Raw genomic sequence first — 24138 nt, forward strand, 5'->3', positions numbered from 1 at the left:
TTGCAAGGAAAAGATGATAAGGCAGGGTTAGACTGGAATTAAGAGAAAATTGGGGGGCAGATTTAAATTTTAGAAAACTGTTTTGTTTAAAAGAAGAAGAAAATTGGGCAGGTCGCCCAAAGGAAGAAGAAGAAGACGTGAGATGAGGGAGAAAGTAAAAACAAAGCAAAAAAAAAAAAAAAAAAAAAGGGGAAAAGAGCGAAGAGAAAATGAAAGGAGAAAGAGAGAAAGATAGAAGAGAGGATAGAAAGAAAGAAGAAGAAAAGAAGAAAAAGGAGAAGAGAGGGGAATGGGTGCGGCTGAAAAATGGTAGAGTGAGAGAGAAGAGTGGAGGAGAGTGCAGAGAGCTTCGGCTGTTAGAATAGTGAGTGGATCTAAACTGTTTTCCTTAAAAACTTAAGCTTATGCCCTTGCATGTTGATTTCCTTTTACTACCGTCCATTTGTTTTTGCAAAAATCCTTACAAGCATGATGTTTGTGAGTGGAATAGTAGAACTTTGCATAAAATCATGTTTTTAGTGAAATGATTTCTATGTTTGTGCATAAATGCCTTAACTTCGAATTTATTTCAGCTTTGATATGATTATATTCATCTTCTGTAAACTATCTTTGGCAAGCATGTGAATGATGTTATATATCATGAAATTTGGAAGTAAGTGTGGACATGCATGTATAAATAATTATGCCTATACCAAATTTTGCTGAATGGAAAGTAGAATTTTGTGTTTCCGCCTGTTTGATTTGGTTGGTGATTGAGAATTCCAGTTAATTTTGGTAGGGCTGGTTTGTTTGGAAATTAATTGGTGGCAGTAATGGTTGGAATGAAGGGTGTTAGGGCCAAAAATCGCCCTTGGCCCAAATAAGCAAACAGGACCACTAGTGAAGGAAAGACCGGGCCCAGTCCTAAAGAGGCCCAAGCCAGATCGGTCCCATTTGATACGAAATATGGCCAACCCAAACTATCTGAGTACGGGCCTCCCAGTTCCAGCTCACTTCTTGGGTTTATAGGCGAGTTCTGAGCCCACGGCCCATTGATCATATTCCTGTTCCTGATCAATCTCCTATTCGAAGTCATTTTCCTGTTCAGAACACTTTCCTGATCAGAATCACCTTCCTATTTGGACACTGGTAAGACAGCTTACCACGACCCTAATTCTTCTAGGGTTTGCACCAGAGTCACATTAGAACTCCTACTCCTACCAAGATTGGGAGACTAGACAGTCACTATATAAACAGAGGCCAGCCCTCTCACAAAAGAGGGGAGATTACACCTTCACACCCGAAGCTCCTACTCGAGAGCTTTACATCACCGCCGTAGTCACAGTCCTCGACTAGACTTTCGGTAACCTCTTACTCTTAGCCCTCACTATATTAGCCTTTCAGCCTTGCTGACTTGAGCGTCGGAGTGCCTACGGCAAACACCGCTCTGGTGTTTCTCGTTCGCTTCATGCGTGTGTTTTTCTACGTGTGCAGGTACAGCAGATCGCTAGTGGCCTCATCCTCACGGGATCAGACCCCCCTTCCGTATAGGTAGATTTTTATGTCTACAGTTTGGCGCCCACTGTGGGCCTCTAGCAATCATTCGGCTCGATGAACCTTGCTACGTGGAGGAACATTCCATGGCTGACAACTCCGATAACGCTAACCCCGGCCTCGAGGCCAAACTGGAAGTTCTAACTGCTCTCATGCAACAGAACTTGGACAAGGTGGCGGCATTGGAAGTTGAGAACAATGCGATCAGACAGAAAACGCGTCTGTCAGGTCAGAAAACCAATCCCTCAAGGAGAAGGTAAGTCAATTCTATGACATAGAGTTCCTTCCTGGCCAAACACCCCTCAATCGGTTCCGCACCCCTGTTCCGCCCATGCAGCCTCTGCTTACGCCGGAGCCCCGACCCTCGGCCTCTGGCAAAAGGCCGTGTCCCTTAAACCTGTCTGCAGTCGACAATTCTGTCCTAATTCATGGAGATAAAGTTATGCTTGAAGAGCACCAATCAGCCAATTCATCCCAACATCAAGACCAAGATGATCCGGTGGCCGAGAGCCCTCATCCACAAGACCAGCTCAATCTAACCATCCTAACACATACTCCACTCGGCTCGGCTTGGCTGAACGGCCAAACAAAACCAACAGCACCCGAGCCTATCCATCCTGACCAACCGAATGACTATTAGAGGACTCTCCTAACCATCCATGTAGGGCGAAACACCAGAACAGTTACCCTGGGAGTCATCCAACTGGAAGGAATGACCGAAGACTTATGCTACCAAGGAACGCATGAAGGGACTCGTCAGCTTACCCCAAGAGGGATGAACCAACGGAATGTACCAAAGATAAGTGCAAAGGCTGACTCAGTCACGCGGGATGACCTAGTGGCGTCCCCTTCTCCTATGGAACAGGTGTTAGCCAAGAGATTGACCGATGTGGAAGCAGTGATGCGATGCATTCTAGGAATACCGGTCCCAACCAAGAAGAGCAGGCCCTATTGTTACGCGGATTCACCCTTCGTGGACGAGATCGCCCTAGCCAACTTGCCATAGAAGTTCACTATCCCCAACATGAAAATGTACGATGGCACAACCAATCTGGATGATCACATAGCCTCGTACAAACAACGGATGTTCATCGTCTCGATACCCCGACCGCTTAGGGAAGCCTGCATGTGCAAAAGTTTCGGTTCGAGCTTATTCGGCCTAGCACTACAATGGTACATGAACCTCCCGAATGGATCCATCGATTCGTTCACTCAACTCACCGACACGTTTGTGGAGCAGTTCGCCAGCAGCAAGAAACTCGAGAAGCTGTCAGCCGACTTGTACAGGGTATACCAGAGAAGGGGCGAGCCATTGAAAGAATATGTCAGCAGGTTTAACAGAGAGAAGATTTCCATCCCAGCATGCAACCCTGAGACAGCCGTAGACGCCTTCAGGAAGGGTCTCCTCCCGGACGGAGAGCTATACAAAGAACTTACAAAGCTGGATGCACAACAATGGAAGACGCCCTACCCCGGGCAGTGATCCAAATAAGGTGGGAGGAGGATGAGATAAACCGAACGATTCACTCTAGATATGAACCAAGAAGGAGCAACAGGAAGCCAGAGCCTAGACCGGTAGAGCATCGCTACCACCCTCCAGCACGCAATATGGGCAGAGTCAGGAAGCCTTATGATCGCCAACCCTCGAGAAATGATAACAGGCAGTTCAGATCTAGCCGACCTAGGATACCAGAGTACAACCTCAACGGATTGGGATCCACCGTCAAGTGGTCTGGCAAGCTCCATCCCGAGGCAAGGAGAGACATAACCAAGTGGTGCAATTCCACAACGACCATGGGCACAACACCGCAGACTGTATTGCCTTACGACTCGAGGTTGCCGCACTTCTGAAAAGGGGACATCTCCATGATCTGCTTACTGACAAAGGGAAGAACACTATTAGCCAGAAAAACTCCAAAGAACCGTCACCCCCTCCGCGGGAACCCACACCGAAAGGTTTCTGTTCGCTCATCTCCAGGGGATCAGGGATCAGTGGGGTAAGTTACTTATCGGCCAAGCGGTATGCTAGAGTTAACCACCACCATGAAGTCTAGTCCATCCATCCGGTCTCGTGGTCACACTCTTATCAGGTAATTCAGTTTGAAGATGATGAACCGGTCACCATGGCCGCTCCTCATCACGATGCTTTAGTCTTATCCCTACAGATTGCCAACATCTTAGTGAAAAGGGTGTTCATAGATGGAGGTTCGTCAGCAAACATCCTGTTCCTCGAAGCAGTAAAAGCAATGGGACTAGAAGAAGTAAACATCAACAGGCGGCCGACACTGCTGGTTGGGTTCAGCTCGGAGCAGAAATACACTATTGGAGAGATGGTCCTTCCCATCTACGCCAACGGAGTGAACAAACAGACCGTCTTCCTGGTGACCGACTGCCCATCTCCTTACAACGTCATTTTGGGCTGGCCTTGGATCCACGACATGCGGGCAGTCCCATCTACCTTCCATCAGACGATTAGGTTTCCAACCAAGTGGGGGGTGCGAGAGATCAAGGGCGACCCCAAAGCTTCCAGAGACTGCTACAAGAACGCCTTCAAGAGCAAAGGAAACTCCTCATAGCAATTACAGTCTCATCCAATCCCTCGGATTGAGCCTGACCAACCGACCATTGAGGAGTTGGATGAAGTGCAGATACATTCAGACGACCCCGAGAGAAAGACACACATAGGTTCCCGCCTCGAACCCGAGACAAGAGAGAAGTTGATAGAATTTCTCAAACAGAACGAAGACTATTTCACCTGGTCCCACGCCAACATGACCGAAATCAGCCCAGATGCAATGGTCCACCAGCTCAAGGCAGATCCGGATCACCCACTAGTGAAGCAGATGAGGAGGAAATTCGCACCTGAGCGAAATCGGATCGTTAATGAAGAGATTGAAAAGCTCCTGAGCAACGGCATGATCAGAGAGGTCCACTACCCCGAATGGCTAGCAAACGTCGTGGTCGTAAAGAAAAAGAACGGGAAGTGGAGAGTCTGCATCTACTTCACTGACTTGAACAAAGCCTGCCCCAAGGATTCTTTCCTACTCCCACATATCGACATGATGGTAGATGCGACCGCAGGGCACGAACTCCTTAGTTTCATGGACGACTTCTCGGGATATAACTAGATCCTGATGCATCCGGACGACCAAGAGAAGACACCCTTCATCACAGAGAGGGGAACCTACTGCTATAAAGTAATGCCGTTCAAACTAAAGAACGCCGGGGCCACCTACCAACGGCTAGTCAACAAGATGTTCTCTAACTACTTAGGAGAAACTATGGAGGTTTACATTGATGACATGCTCGTCAAGTCCCTGATTGCCGAACAACACCTTGACCACCTTAGCTAGACATTTGCCGTCCTCCGAAAGTACAACATGAAGCTGAATCCAACCAAGTGCTCATTCGACGTCTCATCAGCTAAATTCTTGGGCTATATGGTTACTCAGAGGGGGATAGAAACGAACCCCGACTAGATCAGAGCGATCCTTAACATACCATCCCCGACTTGCATCAGAGATGTCCAGCGCCTTGCAGGACAAGTGGCCGCTCTGAGCCGCTTCATCTCCAGATCAGCTGATAAGTGCCACCTATTCTTCCATGCCCTCAAGAAGTCCAAGAAGTTCGACTGGAACCCCTCCTGCGAAGAAGCCTTACAATAGCTGAAGAGGTATCTGACCACACCCCCGCTTCTTTCCAAACCTATGGACGGGGAGCCGCTTTACTCTTACCTAGCGGTCTCAAGGATTCGGGAAGAAGAATCAAAGCAGTTACCGGTCTACTATGTGAGCAAGTCGCTCCTTGACGCAGAAACTCGATACAGTCAACTGGAGAAACTAGCCCTCGCCCTCATCTATGCATCCAGGAAGCTCAGGCCGTACTTTCAATGCCACTCCATTGTTGTAATCACCTCCTTCCCACTCAAGAAGATACTACACAAACCAGAACTATCAGGCTGACTCACGCAATGGACAGTAGAGCTCAGTGAATTCGACATATCCTACCAATCTCGTACCGCCGTCAAGTCCCAGGCACTAGCAGACTTTATTGCCAACTTCACACCAAGCGTCACCACCCAGGCCGAAAGAGAGTTACTATGCATGAACGGCGCACCATCCTCAAAGTGGACTTTCCTAGTAGATGGATCGAGTAATGTCAATGGAAGTGGACTCGGAATAGTACTGATCGCACCAGAGGGAGACATCGTCCAGCGAGTAATCCAGTGTGGGTTCAAGTACACGAATAACGAGGCCGAATATGAAGCCTTCCTAGCTGGACTTTCCTTGGCCAGAGAAATTGGAGCCAAGAGACTGGAAGTGAAGTCCGATTCCCAACTTGTAGTCAATCAACTACAAGGCACGTATCAAGCACGCGACTCAAAGATGACATCCTATTTGAGCATGGTCAAAGAACTGCAGACCCAATTTGAAGAGTTCTCCATCATGTAGATCCCCAGAACTGAGAACTACCATGCCGACGCCCTCGCCAACCTTGGCTCGGCACTCCCATGTTCCTCCCAGTCATCCATTCCTCTCTTATTCATGCAGTGGCCAGCCAACTGGAAGGAACAACTACCGAACAAGTCTCCTGCAGAAGCCATGGGCATTGAACAAGCCAACTGTTGGATGACTCCGATAGTAAGGTACCTAGAAAATGATGAACTCCTGACTGACAAGAATGAAGCACGCCGACTGAAAGCAAGAGCCGCCAGATTCACCATACATGAGGGCCAACTCCTCAGAAAGTCATTCTCAGGCCCTTATCTCAAATGCGTAAGCCCAGAAGAAGCCCAAAGCGTTCTAGCCGAACTCCATGAAGGCGAATGCAGGAACCACATAGGGGGCTGCAGTCTTGCACACTGGGTGATCACCGCTGGATATTACTGGCCGACCATACGCACCGATTCGACCGCTTACGTAAAGAAGTGTGACAGCTGTCAGAGGTTTTCCCATGTCTCATACCTCCCACCAGAGCGACTCCACTCCATCCTCACACCTTGGCCATTCATGAAGTGGGGAATAGACATCGTGGGAAAGCTACCTACTGCACCCGAGCAACAAGTCTTCATGTTGGCTGTAACAGACTACTTTACCAAGTGGATCAAAGCCGAAGCCTTCGCACAAGTAAGAGATCGAAAGGTAAAGGCCTTCATCTGGAAGAATGTCATCTGTAGGTTCGGGATACCGAAGGAGATCGTCGCCGATAATGGGTCCCAGTTCATTAGCTCAAGCTTCAGGGATTATTGTGACAAGTGAGGAATCAAACTGAGTTTCTCAACTCCCTGCAACCCCCAGTCTAACGGTCCAGCCGAGTCATCAAACAAGACCATCATTCAGACATTGAAAAAGTGACTGCAGAAAGCCAAAGGTGCATGGGCAGACGAGCTACCCAGAGTCCTCTGGTCGTACCGAACCACAGCTCGATCATCAACGGGCGAAACCCCGTTCTCCCTCACATACGGTTCTGAAGCAGTCATCCCAGCAGAAGTATTAGTTCCATCCACCAGGCTCCAATGGGCAGACGAGGAATCAAACAGTCACAATCTCTGCCAGAACCTAGACACCGTGGACAAGCTACGGGAATGGGATAGCATCCGTAACGCAGTTTACCAGCAACAGGCTGCCCGACATTATAACTGCAATGTGAGGATCCGTACTTTCAAGATAGGCGATTGGGTCCTCCGCAGGGTATTCCAAAACACCAAGGAGATCAACTCTGGCAAACTCGGCCCTACCTAGGAAGGCCCCTACAAGATAATCAAAACAGCAGGGAAGGGCGCCTACAAACTCCAGACCCATGAAGGCAAAGACATCAACAACAGTTGGAATGCCATTCACCTCAAACGCTACTACTACTAGGTGAACTTTGTTTTTCTTTATTTTTCATTTTAAAAAGGATGAGTGGGCCTATCCACCTCCTCTTAGACAGTCGGCCTCATGGCAAAAAATTTAATGAAACATTATTCAGAAACTTTTGTCTTTCAAACTGACCCCGGTCGATGAATTACTAACACCTTCAGATCGGTCATGCCGATAAACGTACTAACGCCTTCAAATCGGTCCTACCTGATAAACGTACGTACACCTTCAAACTGACCATGCTCTATTCACGAGGGCACCTTCAGATCGGCCATTCCGATAAATGTACTAACGCCTTCAAATCGACCCTGCCCAATAAACGTACGTACACCTTCGAATCGACCATGCTCGATTCACAAGGACACCTTCAGATCGGCCATGCCGATAAATGTACTAACGCCTTCAAATTGGCCCTGCCCGATAAACATATGTACACCTTCGAATCAACCATGCTGGATTCATGAGGGCACCTTCAGATCGGCCATGCTGATAAACGTACTAACGCCTTCAAATCAGCTCTGCCCGATAAACGTATGTACACCTTCGAATCGACCATGCTCGATTCACGAGGACACCGTCAGATCGGACCTGCCTATAAACGTACTAACGCTTTTAAATCGGCCCTGCCCGATAAATGTACGTACACCTTTGAATCAACCATGCTTGATTCACGAGGACACTGTTAGATCGGCCCTGCCGATAAACGTACTAACACCTTCAAATCGACCCTGCCCGATAAACGTACATACACCTTCGAATCGACCCTGCTCGATTCAAGATAACACCTTCTATTCGGCCCTGCCGATAAACGTACTAAAGCCTTCAAATCGGCCCTGCCCGATAAACGTACGTACACCTTCGAATCGACCCCGCTCAATTCACGATAACACCTTCTGTTTGGCCCTGCCGATAAACATACTAATGCCTTCAAATCGGCCCTGCCCGATAAACGTACATACACCTTCGAATCGATCCTACTCAATTCACAATGACACCTTCGGATCGGCCCTGTCGAAAAACGTACTAAATATTGGCCCTGCCCGATTCGCGAGTTGTACCGTAGTATTGGCCCCACTCGGTCTACGAAACTCAGCACGACTTATGATTCACACCACCCAGTCGGCCCGATCCGATCCAAGAACTACAGTCTAACTTCGTTCATCCAAGGGAATGCACACTCGGTCGACCAGACCGAATGAATGGTCTTTACACCATTGACAAGCAAAGCACCAACCCAGCCCAACATAAGGCCTACATGCCTTAACCATTGGGCCACTCTAAAGTAACATACACGACGTAGTGTACCTACAAATAAAGAAACAACCAACAGTTCATTCATCCAAGGAGACAACACCAGAAGTCAAAATGATCAAATGTTATACATATAGCATCAAACAGCCCAGTTTAGAATACAAAAATGGCACACACCCTAGATAAAAGGGCATTGCAGGCCCCAAAATACATAAATAAAGAAAAAACGCTAAGTATCCTCAGCACGAACCTCATCCTCCATTGCCGAACCGGTCACCATGTCTGCACGGCCAGCGCTCGGCCCAGCAGCCTGGCTGCCCGCATCATCAACACCCGATGGCCTCGACTGGCTAAGGTCAGGTACCTGCTCATCGTCCTGCCCACTAGGATGACCACCTCCTTCTTCCAGCAACTCCTGCATGAGCAGGATGTCTTCATCTGGATCCCAATTAGAGGTCCGTCATTCCTTGAACTCCAGCATGAGCTCACCTCGGGCCTTGATGATAGCATCATCAGCAATGGAGATGCACTGCTCCTTGAGAGATTCGACCTCTGCGGTTCTCTCGGCCAACTCACGCCTCAATCTCTCGACCTCATGCTTACTATCCCTGAGGCGCTGCTGACTCTCCTGCTCAGCCTTCCGGGACGCTGCCTCCCTCTGGCGCAAGCTAGTATTGGCCTTGGACACATCCTGTATCTGTTTCTCCTGCGCCACAACGGACTTCCTCAAATGAAGACTGCTAGTGAGCACTTGCACAACAAAACATTGCCATCAGAACAAAATTCAAAACGAGAACACCGAGGAATATTGTCATACCTGAACGGCGCGGGATACCCCCTAATCAGCAGTAGCAACTGCCCCCATCTGATTCATATGCACCTCATCTGCCGGAAACAAGAAAGAGTCGGCCAACTTGCTCATAGAGGTCGCATCAGAATAAGTCGATGCAATAGCCAGAATCGTGAATGTAATCGTCCCGAACTCCTCGTCCAAAACTGTAGCATGTTGACCTGGCCCCGGTGGCAGGCTGTTGACTCGGCGGTTGCTGACTCGGCAGTGTCGCCAACACATCCTCTGCCCTCCTATCCTCCCTGGCCAAGGACTCTTTCCTCCTCTTCTCTCGGCGCCGAGCGATAGATTCACTCGTGCTCTGGACGGTCAACTTCTTCATCATGGATTCTGCAAGTGCAAATTCTCCAATTGTTAGTGGATTCAGCCCGGACTCACCAAAAATGATATGGTTGTAGTATCGACTCAGAAGCACATCCCAAGTCTGCTTCAGCGAGGGGAAGGGAGTACCTCTTTGTATAGCCTCTACTCCGGCCCAAAGAATGCTGGTCCTCAGGTTGGACTCTGTTAGCACTACTCGCCAATCCCTCTGCTCTAATGGGATGGCTAACACCCTCTGGGTAGCTATGTCCAAGCCGTCCCCGCTCTGCCCAATACGATTGAAATCAAGCTCTGCAAGCAAAAAACACAATCAAGATTTAGTAATCAAAAGTACGAAGGAAACAACAAAGTCTCACCAGTAGCTCGCCAGCCGATCGGGATCTCGCCTTGGCCTCTTTCTCCAAATACAGCTTGACCCCTTAGATAGAAATATCGGTCCTTCCAGTTCTTACCACTAGACCGTAGATCGGTCATCAAGTGAGACCGATCCTGCCTCAAGTTCAAAAAAGTAACGACCCTTCTCTTTATCATTCTCCTTCAAGAAGTACGAGTACAGCAGCTCGTGCAGCCCAAACCTCACTTGGTTCCAAACATAGAGGTCTTCCAAAGCCATTAGCAGTCTCCAAGCATTCGGCATAAGCTGAGACGGGGCAATCATGAAGTGGTTGAGTACTTCCCACACGAGGCGAGGGACGGGTAGCCTCAAACCATCGTGAAACCACTTCTCATAAACACTGATCCAACCTTTAGCCTCCCAGTCAACCCGCTCATACGATCGTGGCATCTGGATGTCAACTAAACTTGGAATGTGATACAAGGTCTGGATGCGCCACACATCACTATCTTTCAGCACGGGCGGATAGTCTTTAGTCAAAATCTCACTGCCCTGTTGGTTCGGCGCCTCCCTGGAGCCACTATCGGAGGAGGACGGACTACCAACTCCTTCGTAGTCTTCCCCACTTCCCCCATGCCTACCCGAACTACTCAGGCCAAGAGTACTCGCACCTGGGGCAGCTACACTAACTCCGGTCGGCACCCCAATTGGGACGCCCTCTTCAGGCATCATCACTATGGTGGGGGCACGCTCATATTCATCTCCAGCATCCACCCCAACCTCACTGGAGCTTGCTGATTCGGTGTCTGACATGACGGTCAAATCGCCCAGCCCAACTGACCGACTCCGTGTTAGCTTCGGAATTCCTAAAAACTGTCAAAGAACCACTCGCCCTGAATGGGCGACCGACCGAAGGAAGAGGCTCATACACTATTAATCGCCCTTTAGCACCAGTTGACCTACCCGACAACAAGATCGCTCCCTACCCTTGATCGACCCCTCCAACTGACCGACCTTGGAACCAGGTTCAACAGAGCACTAATTCGCTCGCCCCAGACGACTGACCCACCTTCAAGCTCAAACCTAAGTACCTACTCGCCCTGCTCACCAATCCACCAACCTAAAAACACCCACTCGCTCTGGATGACCGATCACCTATTCAATCCACGCCACACGCCCCCTCACCACTCGGTCAGACGGACTGACCGAACCAAACAATACTTAAGTCGACTTCGTCTTCCCGATTCTACCCAAAACGCCTGGAAAAACACCAAAAATAATAGCCAACTTGCCGGAAACACACCGAAAATCTAAAAATTTGAGCCTATTCTAGAAAACCAAAATGCCAACACTTCTAAACTCCTCAAAACCAGTCAAAACTACTCAAATTTCCAAAAACTTCACCCTATCATCCAAAAACCCAGCAAATAACGGAAACAAACCAAAAATCAGTCCAAAGGAAAGAAGATTTACCGTAAAGCGACACACTGCAGAGAGAAGGCCACCATCGCTTCAAGAAACAGAAATGAAAAGAAGAAAGAAAGAGAAGAAAAATTTTTGAAACACAGAAAATGGAAATGGAAGACGAAGAGTCTGTAAACTCGTTTTTATAAAAGGGATCTGACATAGGCCGACACGTGGCGACCCATGAGTGGCCAAGGATCAGAGAGACTCCTTGTTTTCCCGCCTCTAGAACGAAGATGGATTAGCACCATACGCGTGGCAAGAATCTAAGTAACCTAGGAAACTGCAGTGTCATATGGAAGATGTGTTAGATCGGCCGAGCACCTCGACTGAGCCAGCACACGACAGCCAGATTGTACCCGGCACGCATCCAATCTACACAGGCCCATGAGGTCCTCCCGATCGGTCGAGAAGCTTCAAGTTGCTCGGCCTACACTCGTTCTCCAGGCGACCAAACCGGGATGCCTTGCTCATTCGTTCTTCTGTAGCGAACAAGTAGTCAATCACTGGTCGAGACCCGCATTTTACACTCACTTGATCACCCATATACCCTGACCGAGTGAACCTTCGGTTCAATATGATCCCTGATTCAGTCAACTCGACATGCCGAACAAACGCCCCGACTATAGTACTACAGCTTAGTTCTCTAGTTGATCGGACGTAGCGAACGAGCGTGTGACCCTTCGAAGCCTGTTTCTCTTTTCCTTCGGCCCCCCACACCGATCAGGTACATCATTTTGCAATGATAGCCTACATCGGATCAAGAATGGATACCGAATGAAACCCGACCAAATAATCACCTGCAACAATAAGATTACTCACGCCGACAATTGTTCGTCCAGGAAGGAAGACCGAGAGCACCTCGATCGCTGCCTACTCTCTAACTTAAGAAACTCTTAACTCAGAGAGTGGGGGACAAACTGTTAAGGCCAAAAATCACCGTTGGCCCAAATAAGCAAACAGGACCACTAGTGAAGGAAAGACCGGGCCCAGTCCTAAAGAGACCCAAGCCAGATTGGTCCCATTTGATATGAAATATGGCCGACCCAAACTATCTGAGTACGGGCCTCCCGGTTCCAGCTCACTTCTTGGGTTTATAGGCGAGTTCCGAGCCCATGGCCCATTGATCATATTCCTGTTCCTGATCAATCTCCTATTCGAAGTCATTTTCCTGTTCAGAACACTTTCCTGATCAGAATCACCTTCCTATTCGGACATTGGTAAGACAGCTTACCACGACCTTAATTCTTCTAGGGTTTGCACCACAGTCACATTAGGACTCCTACTCCTACCAGGATTGGGAGACCAGACAGTCACTATATAAACAGAGGCCAACCCTCTCACAAAAGAGGGGAGATTACACCTTCACACCCAAAGCTCATACTCAAGAGCTTTACATCACCGCCGTAGTCACAGTCCCCGACTAGACTTTCGATAACCTCTTACTCCCTAGCCCTCACTATATTAGCCTTTCAGCCTTGCTGACTTGAGCGTCGGATTGCCTACGGCAAACACTACCCCGGTGTTTCCCGTTCGCTTCACGCGTGTGTTTTTCTACGTGTGCAGGTACAACAGATCGCTAGTGGCCTCATCCTCACGGGATCAAACCCCCCTTCCGTACAGGTAGATTTTTACGTCTACAAAGGGTATGGAAATTATGGATTTTATATATTGATTAATTTTGACAAGCATATGTGCATTTTTATGCATATTCACAATGTTTGTGATAGAAAATAAATTATAGGAAGTAGTATGTTGGATATGGTGGCTGAATTTTGTTGTTGACTGAAACTGGAGATTTAATGCAATAGTTCTATATGGGTAGAGCATATATGTTGATCCTAAAGAACCAAGAGTTATTAAAGTATGTTTTTGGTTATAAAAAGTTATGCTGTGAAATTCTGACAGCCTGAACTTCTGAAAATTTTATATATGTTTCGGGTTTGCAAATGAAGCTAAATTTCAGATATTTTGTTTTAGACTTATTAGAGATTGGTTGAAAATTGATTTCACCCCAAAATTCGAAGTATTGGATTTTTTAATGAATTTTGAATTCTGCTATGAAATTCTGGAATTTCATGTTTTCTGTAGAGCATGCATTTTTAAGAACCGAAATAATGCACTTATACTTATCCAAATTGAGTGATTTTAAATTCTGGTGAATCCTATATGTGTTTAGTTTAATTCTGGGGAGTTTCATGAGGTTTAGATTAAGGGCTGAATTGTTATGAATTTTACAAGTCAGTAACCTCAATTCTGGAAACAGTTGACAGATTTAAATGAGTTGAAAGAAAATTGTGTTTTAAATAGTTATTGATTCTGAAATGACTTGAAATATTACGGGATCAACATATATTTGTCTAGAATGCCCCATTGAAATTATAGCTTGATTTGGTGAGTGGATTAAACCAAATCTTCTTCCAAAAGCTTAAATCCATGTTTGCATGTTAACTTGTGATTTTATTTTAAATGTTTTGATGAAGTTTGGTATATAGAATTTATATATATTCATGCTATATGAATAAAATGTTGCTGTTGAGAGTAGAGAATTGGTTGAATTGTATACGGGTTGAGGTTCGTGATGTTGGTAAATGGTTTCTTGGTTAAAAAAAAAAAAAAAAAGGGGTGCATTCTGTTAGTTTTGAAAGTATGTTTTAAAACTTGTATTCTACCCCCATTTTGCATGGAATTTCATACGTTTTGGCATGATTTGCTTTTATATGAAATGTGGTATATATCTTATGATTAGTGTCTGACATATGCTATGGTAATGTGATGTTGAAAGTAATTTTTTTATCTGGGTTAAATTGTCAGTTTTGAGGCATGTTCATAAATCTATATTTTCCCTCTTGGGCATAAATATTATATTTTTCAATGCATTTTTCATGAAGAAATGCATTTTAGACTATATATAAGAATAAAAGTGGTTTTCAAACCACCCTACAAAGTACCCGTTCCCCAGAGATACAGATTTTTGGCTCTGCCCGAGTGATGCAGGATTTCGCCGAGTATGATAGTTTCAGATTTTGGTTCTGCGCATGCGTATGACAGATTTTATTGGCTCTACCTAGGCGTTGAGTGGTCCGCCAGGTATGACAGATTTTATTGGCTCTGCCTGGGCATTGAGTGGTCTGCCAGGTATGACAAATTTTATTGGCTCCACCTGGGGCATTGAGTGGTCTGCCAAGTATGACAGTTTCAGTGGCCCTGCCCGCGCGATGATAGATCTTGTCGGGTATGACAGGTACATCCCTTGCTCTGCCTACGTGCGGGACGCACACCAGGTAAGACAGATTTCCCCGAGGGTACTAGTTGCGGTGAGAGTTTTATGTTGTTAACATCAGAATCAATTTTAGAATGTTCAAAATCACATTTAGTTTTTAGCATCTGCAATGAGCAATAGTCTCAATATGAGTTTTCAGAATATTAAGAGAGCCTTTAGTATTAGCCACAGTTTCAAAATAAGATATCAGCTTATAGTTTTCAGTATTAGTAAAAGCTATAGTATCTAGTTTAAATTTCAGTTATCAGCATAAAGTTTATAGTATTCCAAAATCAGTTATCAGTGCATAGCTTCAGAAAAATCAGTTTTCAATTTTATATCATCACAATAGTTATAAATTTAGTTACCAGATTTTGTTTTGAGAGTCACGAGTGTTCATTGAATGATGGTTTGGATGTTTGCAGCATGACTAGTAGAGTTATTATTTTCATAATCATATGCATTCTTGAGTGATGACATAGATGGTTGCAGCATGACTTATAGGAAACATTGTTCCTAGAAGCATAAGTATTTACAGTTATGTTTTAAGTTTCCAGAAAGAGAATTTTAAGCATTTAATGATGAGTTATAATTCAAGATTTGTTTTCAACTTAAATGAGATTATAGTACTTAGAACAATTTTAGAAAACGAGTTATACATGCATACAGGAATGATTTAGTTACTTCCATAACACATTGATAGAATCATATTGTTTTCAGGATTTCATAAGAACTATTGCATGCCATGACTATTGTTTGAAGAATGTTTTGCAAACTCTCCCCAATCCCCCACTCACTGAGTATTTCAGCTCACCCCTTTTTAGACCCTTCCCTAGGTTCACAGGAAGAGTCCTGCTGAGGAGCGTTTCCTCTCGAGGTTGGGCCACATGTCATCGACTCATCATGTGTGTAAAGATGTCATGCCTGTTCCCGCTACAGAATTATATTTTATCCTTATGTTTATCTCCTGTGTTGATTATAAAAGATATGAATATATGATACCATCCGTTTTTGGATTTTATGAACGTACAAGTTAGCTTTCAAATTTTCAAATGTATACATATATATATCTTATGTGTTTATGCTTTCAAAACAAATCTAGGCGAATATTTTTTTTATGAAAAACGTATTCAGAATACAGGTTTTTTAGATTCCCACACAGCACATCTCGGCCGGTCGAGTCTCATAGGTGCGCCCAGAGCTTATGGGGTAGGGAGGGTCGAGGCAGGTCGTGTCACTCACAGTTTTATTTTGCTTTGTGGTCTTTTTCCACTTTGCAAACACCTCCCCCACGACTTGAACCTTGGACTTATACCTTGGGCGACAAATTTTTTGTAAAAGTCGTGTCTTATAAACATATTATGAGATGGAAAGAAGGGCTAGCACACTCCACGTTACATTGGACCCTTTGAAGTATTGGAAAGGGTTGGCAAAGTAGCTTATAGACTTGCACTACCAATAAGCATGGAAAGAGTCCATAATGTTTTCCATGTCTCTTTGTTGAGTAAGTATGTTAGTTATCCTTCACATGTGCTTCAGATGGAGAAAGTGGAATTACAAGATAATTTGGCTTATGAGGAATGCCCAGTTTAAATCCTTGATAGAAAGGTAAAAAAACTCAGAAACAAGCAAATTCCACTAGTTAAAGTGTTTTGGAGGAATCACAAGATAGAAGAAGCTACTTGGGAAATGGAGCAAGATATGAGAAGTTGATACTCATAGTTGTTTCTATAATTTCGAGGACGAAATTATTGTAAGGGGGGAAGAAATGTAATACCCAAGATGTCAAAGGTATGTTCCTAACTCAAAATAGTCCTTTAGATGTTAATTTTATATTAAAAGCCATAAAATCTAACTAAGGGCAAAATAGTCAATTCATTTGGAACGGTATGAATCAATTATCCACATAAAGGTATTAGGGGCAAAATAGTCATTTTGTCTATGGATAACCATTGAAAAAGTCAAGGATGGGTAGACTTAATTGCATTTAATGGCATTAATTAAGTAATAATTATGTTTAGTGCGAAATGACCAAAATGCCCTTATATGAAGAATTAAGGACGTATGAGTTATAAAATTAAAATAATTGGGCCAATAGCATAATTTTGGAAAATTAATGAAATATTTTCCTATAAATGAGAGGAAATTTGTTCAACCCAAGGGAGAGAGCATTTCTTCAACCTTTCTTCTATTTTCTCTCAAATCTTCCATGAAACAAGCTTTCTCTCTCTAAGTTTTAAAGGAGTTTTGCATAATTTTTCAAGGAGAACAAGATAGGAGCCTTGGATCTTCAAGTTGAAGGGTTTAAGTTAAGGATTAAAAACCCTAGTTTTGATGTGATTTGAAAATTTGAAGTAGATGTTGAGGTATAATGTTATATACGTAGGATGAAAGTGTAAAAGAAGACAAAGACAAAGGATTTGTTGGAGGAANCAAACTCTCCCCAATCCCCCACTCACTGAGTATTTCAGCTCACCCCTTTTTAGACCCTTTTCCCCAGGTTCACAGGAAGAGTCGTGCTGAGGAGTGATTCCTTTCGAGGTTGGGCCCTTACGTCATCGACTCATCATGTGTGTAAAAATATCATGCTTGTTATCGCTACCGAATTATGTTTTATCCTTATGTTTATCCCCTGTGTTGATTATAAAAGATATGAATATCTGATTCCATCCGTTTTTGGATTTTATGAACGTACAAGTTAGCTTTCAGATTTTCAAATGTATACATATATATATCTTATGTGTTTATGCTTTCAAAACGAATCCAAGCGAATGTTTTTATGAAAAACGTATTTAGAATACAGGTTTTTAGATTCCCACACGGCACGTCTCGGCCGCCCGAGTCTCATAGGTGCGCCCGGAGCTTATGGGGTAAGGAGGGTTGAGGCGGGTCGTGTCAGTTATCTTGTGTTGCTGTTGTTATCTGTTTGTTGAATATCAATATAGACATCTATCCTTTTCTTGTTTCATGGTTGTTGGTTGCTACTATTTCATTGGTTTGGTTGAGTACTAGGAGGGTTTCTATCAGTATACCTCTCAAATCACACCTTCCTTCTAGTCTCCACATCAGTAGCATGAAATATTAGACACTCATTTCAACACAATTTCACAAACATTCCATAACTCTGAGTAGCCAAAATTTCAATATTTAACCACCAACACCATTCAGAAAAATTCATAAAGCAATAGCAGAAACCTTCAAAAAATTTCAACTGTAGAATCCAACAATTAAGGTTAAACTACAATGCAACAATTATGCCGACTTCTCTTACCACAAATAACTCCAGACATTATCATTCAAGATCAAACATAGTCTTCTAATTAAGGCTCCCCCTGGCAGAATGTATCATTGCCTTCCACATCATAATCTTCTAATTAAAAGAAAGTAGATATCTGCTGAGTGTCTAAAGAGTCTAACTTAATAAAATAGAAATACATTTTTCTGCAGTATGGTGAGCTCTATTATGAAAGCAGAGGCCAATAACGGAATTACTTAAATTGCAATATGCAAAGCCATATGATTTTAGTTCAAGGAGAGTTTAGATTGTTCTTACTCCTATGGATCGTAGATGAACTTGTGAACTATATTAGCACGACCATCATTGTCTTTTATCCCTTTTGCTTATGATGGAAAGAAAACCATCTGGAAATGAAACAAACTGTTGCATGAATGTCATTCAGAAGATAATGCTATGCAACTTTTTTGGTGGCCTCTTACGACGAAAGTTTTCCTTGCTTGTTTTAGGGATTTAAGTTTTGGCAAATCCTGCCGGCTCGATCAATAAAATTTCAACCAATATTTCAATACAACCAAAAAAAGTATAGCTCTAAAGCACCAAACTTCCTCAAATTAAAAAGCAAGAAAAAGACAATTTCATTGTACCACCTCCCATTTCCAACAAAAGCCAAGGAAATATCTCATACTAAAATCTTTCCAGATAATAATTTAATCATTGTGCTAAGATACTTTTACGGTATAGAATAAACAGACATTCGGTGGAAGAACAATGGAGATTTTTTTATTCAAAGAAAGTTTATTTATAAAGGTGCATTGAAGTTTCCATTAACAACAAGGTGAACTAAACAAGCTCTCATGAAAGATACATTTCTAATTAAATATACAATATCCTCAACTGATAACTTTTCCCTTTTTGAACCAATATCCTCTGCTTTATCTACCTGTAGAAAAAGTGGCATGCATAGCTATCACACCTGCCATGCCATCTTATTAGAGAAATTAAAAAGATACGTACTAATCAGAAAGAACGCATACCAAATCTGTGACACATTCCAAAACTATGTCCTCCACAAGTGCCAAAGTTTCTGGAAGTGGTTGAGTGAAACAAAACAAGAAATTCACACATATATCAAACTAGACATGAAATTTAAAAGAGGAAAATGCATATCATTATACATTCCAATAACAAAATAACAACAGTTCCATGTGAATCATGTAAAAGTAAAATGTGACCACATGGAGACTAAGGTCTCTAGATGTTAATGAAGCATGTATTATTATGATGGCATATAATTATCATTCAAGTGATATATACATCAATTCATTAAAAAGCTGCTATATGTTCAGAGAGAGAATATAAACCATCAGATAATATATGTGTATGCATGCAGGTATGTATTTGCAGGACATGTTCAGGAGGCATGAAAAAGATTATTTTGTTTCTGGATTATGATGACTGCAAAAAGTTTTAGCTACAGGCCACTTAAAACAGGTAATAAACACTGCAAACAATTTGAAAATTATTTTGAAGCAAACTTCAAAAAGTATGTCAAGATTCTTGCTAACTCTTTTCTGGGTTTATCTTACCAAATTCACAAAATACCCCAAAACCAACTGGCTAGAGTCAACAAAATGAACAAGAAGTGACCCGAATGAACAAGTAACCATAGCAATCAAAGCAACTTGTAATTTTATGGAATGAAGAAGAAAAGTAATTCTAAGAGAGAGAGAGAGAGAAATGTCCCCGGTTTACTAAAGCTAGTCCAATGCTTTTGGAAACAAAAAATTAGCTGAATCTAAACATCAGAGTAATTTCACATGAAAATTAGGGCATGCAAGGAAATGAGCTAATTTAGGTATGATAAAGGCTGATAATAGAGCTTACAGTTAAAGTTATGGTTGGAAGATATCCACATGAATAAAAAATAAAATGAGGAGATAACATATTCATCAATTAGCAAATACCGCTCCATGCATAACAGCAAAATCATTATATTTGAAATTTCTCAACAACACAATTCAGTGTCCCAATCCTGTTGATAAGGGGGAAAAAAAGCTGAAAGACAGTTACCATTACTTACATTAGGATCATTGCCAAAACCGTACATCATGTGTTGCACGGCAGTACCAACGTACATGAATAAAAATACAAAAATGGCAATAGAGAAATCCCAGAAAAGAGGTTTCCACTAATATAAGAAATTTAAAACAAAACCCTAAGGCATTTACTCACAATCTTTTTGAAATACTCCTCACTTGTGCTTTTAAGGAAGTTGTTTCATTAGGCTGCGAGGGTCCTGCCTTTTGTTTTCAGGATTGTCCGGCGGAAAAGTTACTCATTGAGTGTATGGGTTAAAAATTGTGGGAATGTTACACAATGTATGGGTGTGTTTCTCATTGGGGAATTTTTTTCAAACACATGATAGCCATTTTCAAGCAAATTAACAAACCCAAGAAATCATGAACCCATAACACTAATCAACACAACAAAATACAGTACACCAACATACAGACAAGAATTTTAATTAAATCAAGCACCCAAGCATTATACACAACACGTCAAAGCTATACAAGTGATATTGAAGTAAATATAAGTAAATTGAGATGATTAAAACACACCTTCGGCGAAGAGGTAACCGTCAGCTTGTTCGGAGCTGGAGGTGGAGAATGGCGCATTCTAGAGGGGAAATTGAAATAGGGTTATTGTATTGAGGTATATAAGGAAATTTTGTATAAAAAAGATTACAAAATATCAGAATTTGGCTAATTGAGTTCAAAAATTTCTTTTGATTTTATGTGCAGAATGAATGAAAAGTTATTTATGTGCTTTGATTGAAAAAATAGTCTATTGGTGAATCTCAAATACAGGAAACTCAGTATATTTTTGTGTGAACTTTATTCATTTAGTTTTTCTGATGTTTGTTTTAAGATTTAGAGACTTGTTTACTTATTTGTTTTCTCTTTGCTGGTAATTGTCCTCTTTTGCAGGAGATTCAACTCGAATATTTGTTTACTTGTAAAAACATATGAGACGATTTTTCTTGTTAGTTCATCAATGTCAATTTTTGCCCACAGCTAGCGAACTCTCTTTATCTGACAGCTGGTTAAAAGTATTGGCAATTTTATTATTGTAACTTGAAGTTCTATTCAATTCATTCTCAAGTTCTATAGCTAGAACTCATATTATTTTGCTGGGGGATTACAGTTTTTATACCATTAGAAACACTATTCAGATGTGCAGATTGGTTAATGTCAGGAAGGACTATTTTAATTTACTATATGATTAAGAGCCTGATATAGTAGCCTTGGAGCAATCTTGTACTGAAGCCATGAATTTTTCTAAAGAAAACAGTCAAGAAAAAGGTAGGATGAATTCATTATTGAAGAGCTTAAAGTTCGAATTCAAGATGCAGAGGAATTATTCCTACTTTGGTCTCCTCTAACCTTTTTCCCATTTCCTATATAAGCTTTCTGGGTCCTGTTGCGTTGATTTTATTCCGATTTTTAATGGGTTCTTAGATTAAAGATACGCAGTTAGTGACGGAGTCAGTGAAGAGCATGGAAATAGAGTACATTAACATATTGCTATTGCCAATGCTCAGTACTGATCTTGAAGTTAAAGGAACGTACTTCCCGTTGTTGAAGCTTTCGTCAAAAGATTCTTTAAGTTGATTGTTCTCTTTGCTTCTCCGGAGGTTAATTACTCTGTAGCTGGTACTTTGCTGATACCAGTTTGCCCACATTATTATTTTTCAGGTAACTAATAATGGGTATCTCGTTATTGTAATTGTAATTGAATTTTTCAGGCAAGACTCCCTAGTTTGGAGAGATTGCTAATCAGTCATGCTGATGACTGATGAGTTGATGTTTAGAATGCTTGAATCTTGTTTCTTCTATTTTATGAATTCAATATGCTATGTTTATGATTGCAGAATATGCAGGGTTCTAAGGAAAGATGGAGGTCATTCTTCGTATGCAAGCTGGAATCTGTTATACATTTTTTGAGATACACTGCGGTTCTAATTTCCTGAAGATGAAGAGGGACTTTGTTTCTGCTATCTTCACTGATGTTGTCTTGAAATTTGGTTGAATAATAGAGCGCCCCCGGGTTGCACATTCATCTTTCTGATTTCTCAGGTGGTGAAATTATATTGATATTTTCATCAAAGAAAATAACCATTGTTAGTCTAACCCATTATCTAATATACAAAATCTAACAAAAAGACACAAAAATCATTATGTCATATCTAATGATAAATAAAATAAACAAAACATTTATTAGATACAATAAATATAAAAAATCCAAAAAATGTTTACGTTGTCCCTTTGTTACCCATGGTCAATTGTAATATTATGTGATACCAAAAATATACTCTTTTGTATTTTTTTTTGTAATCTAATTAAATTTTAGCGCATTTTCAACTTTACCTTTCTATCTAATGGATTAAATTAACAACAGTTATTGGATGAAAATGTCTCTATATTGTACCGGTTGGGTTTGTAATATAATCCCTAAGTCTAATTGTTACTTACACTAAACCTGGAGGGTATTTATGTTTTAAAGTTGGGAGATAATAAAATTTTGCAAGGCATAGGAAGAATGTTCAAGCTTTCACTTATATTACTCATAGTAAATATTAAAGTAGTCTGGGAGTTTTTAAAGTCAGGCAATTAGTAAAATTATCATTTGTATTGCAGTTTAAAGTTATTTTTAGTATTCTTCGACCATATGATAAAAGAGTTCTAAGGAAGATTTTAGCTCTTTACCTTTCATTTGGGATAGATTTTTGCAATGATGGAACTGGAATTTTATTAAAGTTGAATGATGGAGGTGCCTTAGTTTCCACTTCGTGTCACACCGCGTTAATTAATTAATTAAATTGTCACTAAACTTAACGTTAAGGGATTATATCTCTAAATTGGGTATTATAACTAATAAAAAATAACATTTCAGACAATAAACAGTTATTGTTGTTTAACATTAGAGTTAAATAAAGTTTATCACTTAAGATCATTTCTAAAGTATAGGCCTTGAAACATGTTTAGAGTAATATTTGTCGAAGGACTTACTTCACTCCTGGATATATAATTAACAAGTGCATTTATAATATGTGTTTTAACCCTACGTGGTGTATGATATTCATCTTCCATATACAGTTAATAACCGGCACGAATCATGGAAATTCCATGGAGGTCATGTTGATTGTCTCATGCTGATCTTGGCGGCCTCAACAGTATCACCGGATGTGTCATTGTCGGTGTTGGCAGTTGTTGCAAATTTTTGATTCTTTAAAAAGAATGTTTACTAATTGATTTAATTAATTAATTTTTAATACAAAGTTATTTTGTAATCTGAAATATTATACATGGATATAATAGCCATTGTCCTTCTAAACAATTAACTTTAAAAATAATTTAATTTTCAAATTCTTTTATAAAATTTATTATTTTATAATCAACTTGAAAATTAATTAGTATCTGAAATTAAATTCATGTGTTTAATCCATTATGATTTCACATGAGAAGAACAAGGTCATACATATTTCGAGTTAAATAGAGACAATTTTTTCAAGTAATAATCTACCAATCTCATCAGATTAATCAAGTTTCTAGAACAAATGTACACTAATTGTTTCCTTTACAGCAATCTTCCTCTTTGAGAAAAGTTTTGGCGTGGGAATAAAAAGTGATTTGATAAAAAGTGATTTGATAAAAAGCGATTTGATAAAAAGTGATTTAAAATGGTGAGAGAATAGAATTTGGTTCTTTAAATTTCATTCCGTGTAGAATTATTGCATTGGTGGAGCCAAATATTCTAACAAAAGCAGCAGACAATATTCTTTTCTTTTCTTGTGAATAAAATAAAGTGCTAACTTTATTAAAGATAATTCTTTGTAAAAGTTTAATCAGTTGTAAGAGTTTATTTATTATCTTATTTACTTTGCTTTATGTTGAAAGCAATAATAGGAATAGTCTCCTCAATAATATAATTCAAAATGGATACAATCAAATCTACATTCAAAAT

General features: G+C 41.6%; 1 protein-coding gene across 1 annotated transcript; it reads left to right on the forward strand.

The window, feature by feature from the left end:
- Positions 1-2563: 2563 nt before the first annotated feature.
- On the forward strand, positions 2564-3016 carry LOC116133462. The gene has a single exon (XM_031419168.1). The coding sequence runs from the start codon at positions 2564-2566 to the stop codon at positions 3014-3016; it is 453 nt and encodes a 150-aa protein (XP_031275028.1).
- Positions 3017-24138: the final 21122 nt, after the last annotated feature.

This window comes from Pistacia vera, unplaced genomic scaffold (assembly GCF_008641045.1).
Source record: "Pistacia vera cultivar Batoury unplaced genomic scaffold, PisVer_v2 Contig27, whole genome shotgun sequence".
NCBI classification, from domain to species: Eukaryota; Viridiplantae; Streptophyta; class Magnoliopsida; order Sapindales; family Anacardiaceae; genus Pistacia; species Pistacia vera.

What these genes read in the sequence shown, in the direction of transcription:
- LOC116133462 (XM_031419168.1), top strand. Translation starts at nt 2,564, where the DNA reads ATGTACGATGGCACAACCAATCTGGATGATCACATAGCCTCGTACAAA.